The sequence below is a fragment of the Panicum virgatum genome, chromosome 9K, assembly GCF_016808335.1.
Source record: "Panicum virgatum strain AP13 chromosome 9K, P.virgatum_v5, whole genome shotgun sequence".
Lineage (NCBI taxonomy): Eukaryota > Viridiplantae > Streptophyta > Magnoliopsida > Poales > Poaceae > Panicum > Panicum virgatum.
In genome coordinates this window covers 53648175-53656893 of record NC_053144.1, presented here as the reverse complement: position 1 = coordinate 53656893, position 8719 = coordinate 53648175, and the positions used below count along the sequence as shown (strand labels likewise).

General features: G+C 50.6%; 2 protein-coding genes and 1 pseudogene across 2 annotated transcripts; 1 reads left to right on the top strand and 2 right to left on the bottom strand.

Moving 5' to 3' along the window:
- The first annotated feature begins 538 nt into the window (after positions 1 to 538).
- On the top strand, positions 539 to 2572 carry LOC120652289. The gene is made up of 3 exons (XM_039930067.1): positions 539 to 1670; positions 1831 to 1960; positions 2069 to 2572. Exons 1-3 carry the CDS (start codon positions 1554 to 1556, stop codon positions 2311 to 2313), a joined length of 492 nt encoding a protein of 163 aa, XP_039786001.1. The 5' UTR covers positions 539 to 1553; the 3' UTR covers positions 2314 to 2572.
- Positions 2573 to 3065: 493 nt separating this feature from the next.
- On the bottom strand, positions 3066 to 5936 carry LOC120652279 (eudesmanediol synthase-like). The gene is made up of 6 exons (XM_039930052.1): positions 5703 to 5936; positions 5270 to 5576; positions 4707 to 5076; positions 4365 to 4583; positions 4082 to 4217; positions 3066 to 3895 (listed from the first exon to the last, which is right to left on the bottom strand). Exons 1-6 carry the CDS (start codon positions 5829 to 5831, stop codon positions 3353 to 3355), a joined length of 1704 nt encoding a protein of 567 aa, XP_039785986.1. The 5' UTR covers positions 5832 to 5936; the 3' UTR covers positions 3066 to 3352.
- Positions 5937 to 6881: 945 nt separating this feature from the next.
- LOC120652286 lies at positions 6882 to 7849 on the bottom strand (annotated as a pseudogene).
- Positions 7850 to 8719: the final 870 nt, after the last annotated feature.

Sequence of the window (8719 nt, the reverse complement as noted above, 5' to 3'; positions counted from 1 at the left end):
AACCTCAGCATGGCCATACACTTCTTGATCTGACTCACTCGAGGGGCCCAGAGATATATCTCTCAGACAGAGAGGACAAATCCCATCTCGACTGACCATGTCTCACAGCATGCTTTTTGGCAAACCCGAAAACCACATTTATAACTACCCAGTTACGGAATAGCGTTTGATGGCTCCTAAATAAGTCAGTTCACATCTTGAGTACATGCGACAATCTCAGGTTTAAGGACACAACATACATATTGTGTAATGAGAAATCACCATCTCTCGTGTTGGGTCAGTTCAGACTCGTGTCCTACATGAGTCCACATTATTAGTTTGACATTTCCATGTCCATGATATGTGAAACATAGTCATCAACTAATACATGTGCTAGTCTAATATTCATGTGTGTCTTTGTATGAACTCCGACTAGGAACATCTTTAGAATAACATACAAGTAAAGAGTTTCACAAACAATTCACATAATCGTTAATCAATACAAGTTGCCTTTCATGGATATTCAATAAACACTTTATTAATTATGAATATAAGAAAATATAATCATCTCTATGATTGCCTCTAGGGCATATTTCCTACACTACCTTTCTTATCATTCGCCACCAAAAAGTAGCAAGTATCGAGCAAAACACGAAGCAGACGAACTCAAGATGAGCAGCGTATCCTTTGATCAGTAGCCCCGAGTTTGATTATGGAGCAAGTGTAGTTGAAATGCTGAGCAAAAGTCAGATGGTTCGTCCACTTTTTGATTAGGTCAGATCATGTCTTGAGATTTAATTTTTTAAATCAAGGATTGGGTGAGCTGCTCCAAAAGCGTAGATGGCGATACATACTTGTAATTTATGGCTGTTGGGAAGTCCAGATTCCGTGGAAAACAAAACTTACATTCTCCATCAGAGAACAGATTATTATACAAAACCACAACATTGGGATCAAATTATTCTTGACCATATATATATTCTTGTAAGCATATAATATAAGATTATCAAAGGATAGCTACGGATCTAGTATTAGCATAGTTTGCGTTTTGAATTTTGAAAAATAGAAGGGCCAAAATCACTAGCATATAATTATCTAGCTCCTTAATGATCATTTAGCTCGGTTATATGAAACATAGCTTGCATACTTTTTATAAAATAATTTTTTTCGCCATAGCTTAAAATCCTCTCCTTTCCAAAGTGCAGGACTGCAGGGTGCAGTTTCGAAAATACGTTTTAGCTACTGACTTGCCTTATATGTCACATTGCCCATGACAATAAAGTCATGATACTGGGGAATTAATTTTTAAACATAGATCCAATCATACTGGTACTTGTCAAAAGATCCAGAGATTGTTTAAGATAAATGTTTGTCAAAGATCATAAGCATACAAGGAGAAATGTAGCGAAAAGAGGAAATAAAAACTCTTGTGACGGGGAAGTAATTAACAAACAGCTGAACAGTGTGTTGTGCAAGAGAGCAGGAACGTACTGAGGGTCACTGTAGATGTGCCGGGAGCAGGGGAGGTCAACTTCCACTGTACCCATCTGGACCACCTCGACGAGAGCTTGAGGATGAAGCAGGTCAACTCCATACTGCGATCTGCCGACGGCCACCACATCCTCGCCGGCGGCCTGAACACACTCGACCCCACGGACTACTCCGCCGACCGCTGGGCCGACATTGTTAAGGTAAAATCATGGCAAGATCGATGCTGTCTAATAAGAAACCGTTAATGTGACTGCATCTGCCACAAACTCCTGAAAAACATTTGTTCATGCCCAAATCTGAACTTCTGAAATAGTACATCTGATCTTGGCTCTCTCTGAACTTCTGGTGATCCGATAGCAGTTCTACGAGGAGATCGGCAAGCCGACGCCCAAGACGGAGGTGATGAGGTACCTGAAGGCGAAGCGCTACGTCGACGCCAAGGACTTCGCCGGAGAGTGTGAGGCCGTGGTGGTGGTGGCCAAAGGCCAAGGTGAGATTTCGATCAGAGTCAGACGATCGATGCCAGCTCGATCGGGCTTGAGAGTTTCAAGTTTCAACCAATTAATTCTGTCCGCTGATGCTTCCACTGAATTTGCAGATGTGCAGGGGACGTGCAAGTACGGCACGAGGGTCGACTACATCCTGGCGTCGCCCAACTCTCCCTACAAGTTCGTTCCCGGGTCGTACGCCGTCGTGTCCTCGAAAGGGACGTCAGATCATCACATCGTCAAGGCGGACCTAACCGTCGCCGCCGGCAGTGACGGTCCGCGCAGCTTCCGGAGGCAGAGGGTGGTGAGGATGGGCAAGGGCTCGACGACCAAGGGGATATGGGCAGCTAGATAGCCCGGGTTTCTTGGTGATTCACTGATTCTGTCAATGAACTTGTGCAAATTTTTTGTTTTTGTTTTACTTCTATTTTATTGTTATAAGGTCCTCATGTTTTGTATAAATCGATATGATTTTAGTGAGAAGATAGGTTTTGAATCCGAGGATATAGAACCTTTTTATTGAAGTAGAGCTGGGGCGCAATCTGATCGACGCATCCCAAACTGTGGTGAATTGTAACCAGATTGCATTAAAACTACACCAATATATAGCATCACAAGTGTCCCCAAAGTAGGTGTAAGAATAACTCCAAAGTTGAAGACATTTCTCTAGAAAAAGATAAGAGAGCTCAATGCCAAAGTTTGTGCGGCCCAGCAATAGGCGTACTTATAGATAGCCAAATGGGTAGCCTGGTGCAAACCGTCACGGGTCTGCTAAGGCACGACCGGCTCGATTAGGTACAGACCGTTTAGCTAATCGGGCCGGGCCGTGCTAGCCCACAAGTTGAACTGCCAGATCAGGCACGACACGAAAGTGTACCATACATGTCGTGTTGGAGTCATCTCGGATGCAGGCTAGTATGAGGTCGGTGCCCAACAAAGTTTTCTAATTATTTGTTTTCTACTTTTCTGTATAGTTTGCTCTCTAAAACTTACAATTTTTCGGAGTCAAAGTTTCACATAATAAGTAAAATTGGACATACGAAATCTATATTCAAGATGACGAGGACAGCTCTACTGTTTTGGATGTATACCTTATTGAAACGAAACTTTTTTTGCAAGTATTTTATTTTCAAATCACATTACATGCATGTTAAAAAAAATTACGACTGAGTGACAGCCCGCGCACAAAATCGTGACGTGATATGTGTACTTCGCATTTTCTATCTTAATATAAAGATGTTCAGCTCTCCTGCATATTCAAGGGGGAAAAAAGTGATAGCACGCGTAGAGAGAGAGAGAGCGCGCGCGCTAGCGCATTCCGGTGCCTATTTGCTGCGATTCGATCCGTCCTTGAGGTCCATTGGCTGCTGCGTGGAAGATACGATACAGATCTATTAGGCAGCAGGGCCGTTGAGGAAGAGGGAGACGACGAGGTCCCTGAGGTCGCCGGCGAAGGTGTAGGCGTCCCTGCCGCCGAGGTATATGACCTCGAGCGTCTTGGTCAGGTTCACGACCAGCCGCGCGGCCGGCAGCAGCGCGCCGCCCACCTCCATGCACGAGCGGTTGATGGTCCGCCACGCGTGCTCCGCCATGCCGGCGATCGCCGCCGCGGCCTCCTCCCCGGACACGCCGCGCTCCCTGGCGTAGCACTCCACCGAGCTCAGCGCGTCCTTCTTGTTCTTCCCCTTCCTGTACGACGCGATGTCGTTGAGGAAACGGGCCACCTCCCCGCTGGCGCTGACCACGGCGGGCTCGCCGATCGCCCACTCGAAGGCCTCCCTAGTGGCCAGGTCGCCGGCGCCCATGAGCAGCACCACGGCCAGCGTCGGGAAGCCCGACGACATGACCGACACCTCCACGTGCTCTTCGAAGCTCGGAGCGTACTTCTCACTGCACCACTTGGCCTCGTCCAGATAGTACTTGGATGACAGCTGAAACTGCATGCACACAGTTGAAGAAACATTTTTATTTTACTACTAATTCGATCCTATCGTGCATCATCATTCGTATGTAATTCACAAGTTCTGCTGGCTGTGGCTGGTGCTGATTTACTGTGAGAGAAAAATACTGTTGATAATTGCCAGCAGAACAGAGTAGACTCGTGTCACAGCTTCATGCCTTACCGCTTTCTTTGCATAGGAGACACGGTACTTCTCATGAGGCTGCAAACTATCCTCCGACTCTTGGAAGGTCTTGAGAAGATTGATGTAAAACCTTCTCATGTATTGTGGGAGAGTAGAAACAGCACTTTCATCCCATCTGCAGATCAATGGCACACGATAATAACCGAATGATTAATCAGACCGACCACTGGAGTTCTGTTTTGAGACTGTGCATAATATAAATTTTCAGGAAAATTTCCAAAATAAATAAATAAATAAAATTAACACCCTATGTAGTGTGTACCTTTGTATGGCTTCGTTGAGTATGTGGCAGTCCTCTAGCGTAGCATACACATCGTAAGTATCATCCATCAGTGACAGCATCCCAAATGTCTTGGCAAACAGAATTCTTGCACGGGAGTACTCCTCCTCATGGAACACCCCGCAGGTCCAGAAGTAGTTCTCCACCAGGCGGTCTCGGGCGTAGCTTAGCTTCACATCCCCATAAACCTCCTTCCACCACCTGCAAAATCCAACCAATTAAAGGGTCGGAGTGGCCAGCTGATCATCATCAGCAACCATCATATACGCCGCATGCGCCTTGAAGAAATTAAATTTTACGCGTGATCATCTGATGTGTACTTACAAGGACAGGGCCCTGAGCTCCTCGAGGTGAAGAGCCCTGACGAGGTCGAAGTCGAGCCTGGCGAGCTCCAGGGCCACGGGGTCGTGCCCCTCCCTCGCGTACTCAGCGATGTAGCGCACCGTCTCCAGCCGCTTGGGGAGCCGCGGGAGCGGGATGTCGAGGGCACGGGACACCTGCTCCGCCATGGGCGACGCGAGCTCGCCTCTCATGGACTCGAGGTGGCGCCTGCAGAAGGAGATGGCCTCGTACAGGACCCGCTCGCCGGGTATCGCCATGTGGGCCGCGTTGTATAGGCTAAGCAGGCTCCCCGGGTCGCTGCTCAGGCTTGCTCTGAAACTGCCCGTGGCATCTCTGAACCTGTCGAACACATCTGCAGAGAGACACAGGGGGGTTAATTATTAGCGTCTGTAGATTCTATTGTCATAAAGTAAATTGGTAATATTTGCTCAACGCAAATGGCAATTGTGTTTGAGTAGCAACTAGCAACAAAGCCTACTAGCTTCGTCAGGTTCCATCTCAAAAAAAAAAAAAAAACTTGGTCAGGTTCCAAGAAATCTGCGCACCTGTTGGGACCCAGTAGCCGTGCTGCCTGAGCAGGCGGAACCGAAGCGCGACGACGCGGAGGTCGCTGTCCGGGCAGCTCCCCGACCCTGAATTATCCGAGCAGCTCTCCCCATTAACGACGACGACGCGTCTTAGCGCGGCGCCGATCTCCTCGCGGAAGTGGGCGTCCACGCCGAGGCGCTCGAGCGTGTCCACCAGCGCCACCGTGTCCGCCACGCTCATGGCCTCGCCGGCGGCCCCAAACACACGGCGGCGCAGCTCGCCCTTGAGCTGCTCCACCCGCTCCCGCATCCGCTTCTCAGCCTCCTGCATAGCAAGCGTGCGTATACGTTTTTTTAGATAAAATTTTAGATAAATGGAATCGTCTCCAGTCTCTGCAGCCCAAAGGCATCACCTTCTGTGGTTCCATGGCGTTTAATTAGGAGTAATCACCTGTGAGAGCGGTGGAGCGTGGGTGATGAAGAAGTCGCCCCACGCGCAGGGCTCGAAGCCCGTGAGCCCGGCGGCGCCCATCATCATCTCCACGCTGAAAGGAGGAGACGCAGCCTCGCTCGCAGCCATGGGCGTACACCAGCGATGCGTGTGCGTGTGTCCCCTGCAACAAGCAGTTCTCAACTGGCTCGCTGCGTGCAGGCTAGCTAGCTAGGTTACTCTGTCTGGTCTCCCTCCCCATCGTCGATGGACGCCTATTTATAGCGCCAGCCCAGCCAGCGACGACGACGACGCGGAGTTGGCCGCGCCGCCTGCCAACACAGCGGGGAATGGTCGAATCCAATTATTAGTACTAAAAAATGCATGGTTCACGTGATTAGTATTTTATTATATTTATCAGTCGAATCGCGGCTGCTCCGATCTTATTGGCCCTTAGGTAGGCGAGACCTCCGCGTCACTTTCTATTTCTGCAATATCATAATTTATATGCATGATGTAGATACATAACTTGATGTAGATACATAACTTCTTGATAACTTCTTATGAAATAATTTTGTTGTACAACTTTTTACGACATACACACCATATACCTGTAACTTCTAGGAATAAATTGCAAATGTAGCAGAAAGTTATAATATATATGTATAGAGACATTTTACAATGTTTGGAAATACTTCGCAACGCCTCCCAACACCTACGCAAAATAACTATTTTGGTTGATTTAATTTGTCAAAGGGCAGTATGGTCATTGCACATTAAAAAAAAACCACCCTCCCCTCCGGCTCCGACGTGGCGTCGTTCTGGTCCGTCTGGTTGCCGTGGTGCGACGCCGTGCCGTTCGCGGCCTTGACGCCCATCCTGCTGCTCCCGTTCGGGCCCGACTCGGAGCGCATCATGCTCTACAGCATCGACGAGGACAAGGCCTTCTCCCTGCCACCGCGCGGCAATGTGCCGTACGACGCGTCGTGCAGGTGGCTGGTGCTCATGGACGGGCCGCGGGCGTCACGCTACTGAACCCCTTCACCGGCACCCGCGTCGAGGTCCCTCCGGACGACGACGACGTTGCGGCCGCGTCCTTGATGCTCGTGTCCATGAAGGACGTCGGCCGGTGGGTGCTCCGACGACTACGGGAACGCGGCAGGAGGTGTGTGTTCGACGTCGACCAGGCAGAGAGCTTGCAAGTGCCGTAGTAGCCGACTAGCCGGCGGGGAGCCCCAGCTCGGGCATGCCGCAGAAGTTGACGACGGCCACCGCGCGCACCTCCTTGTCCGCCGGGAACTCGAGCTCGGCCGTGCGTGTGCGCCAGATTGCCGCCGTGAGCGCCTCGAAGGTCGTGGCCGCGAGTTTCGGTGGGATGCCCCTTTGGGTCGCAGCGACGTCGTTTGGACTGAAGGTAAAGGTCTGCATGACCATAGCGGCGGCGGCGGCGGCGGCACCGGGTCGAACTCACGGTGAGGGAACGCCGGATTTGGCGGGCGGCGCGCTTCCAGGAGCTCGCGGGACCATGCCGGCTCGATGGTCGGCGCGGGGAGGCTGCGGGCGAGCTCGGCCACGGCGGACATGAACTGGGCAAGGCCGATGGCGTCGCAGATGATGTGGTTGAGCCGGAGCGCGAGGACGAAGCCGCCGCAGAACAGCCGGGTCACCTGGATGACCAGCACGGGGCTGTTGAGCACGCCGTCGGAGCCGTCCACATCGAACAGCAGCTGGTCCATGCACGAGAACGGCGGCCTCAGCCCGGTCGCCTCCAGCTCCGCCAGCCGCACGTCGGCGTCGGCCTCCACGAACATCACCCCCTCGCCGGTGCAGTCGACGACCAGCTTCCGCGCCTCGAGCGGGTAGTACGACACGAGCGCCTCGCCGAGCGTGCGGCGGATCACCCCCGCAGGGTGGCGGGCGTCGGCGGCATGCGCTCGCGCCCCGCCGTAGTAGAAGAGGAGGAATAGGACCTGCCCGCACAGCATCTCTTGGTCGTCGATGTCGGACATGCGCTTCGTCTCGCGCGGCGTCGGCGCAGCAGGGCCGACGAGCACCGGCTCCCTCCGGCGCACCGCGAATGCGAGCGTCGCCATGGCCGGCGCTACGTGCTCCTTTAGTTCCGGCATGCGGTGCAGGATGATATGGCCGCTGATCGAGTGATCGATCGATGCCTGTGAGCACGCGTGTTTTGACGCGATCGATGCCTCTCACTATAGGACTTAAATCATACACCCTAACTATACTGCATAATTGTGAATTTACTATGATACTCTTGATAAAAAATATTACTACAGAAACGCAATTACCATGGATTTCTAATCTTCTTAATTTTGGAGGCATTGGAAGGCGTTACGGCATGTATGGGCTCACCGACTATAGACACATTGAAACGTCTCCCAACGCCTCTTCGTTGACGCCTCCCAACACCTACCCTCTATTAGGCTCACAAATCATAGATACATGAAATGCCTCCCAACACCTCCCCAAGCATTGTAAAAAATTTCATATGTATAACTTGCACGCATAATTTTTTCACAACACATTCTTACGTGATAATTTTGTATCACAACTTTTATCACACTCTCATGTGATAATTTTGTATCACAACTTTTATGTCATATGTAATTTATACATGTAACTTTTGTCACAACTTCCATAAAATATGTTGTTAGCTAACTTATAGACATAATTTGCACACATAATTTACAGACATAAAAATAATAGGGACACGTAAGCAATAACAGTATAAAATATGATTGAATAAAGAAAAAAAGGAAAATAGATCCCACGGTCCCATGTGTTGGAGGCGAGCGCACATGCTTGCAGCGTGCGCAGTCCGCTGGTGCGTGTCTGCATCGCTTGCTAGGAGCGATCCCAGCGAGCGAGCGCAGAATCAGCTTTGCGCCTTAGGTACCCGGCGCGCGTGCGGAACATTTCTCTGCTGGCTGGAAACCAAGCGGGACGCGGCGCCGTCGCCTTCAGAAAGGCCACCCGGAGAGCAACTTTGCAACAAACTTTTGCATCTTTTTCACGCTGAT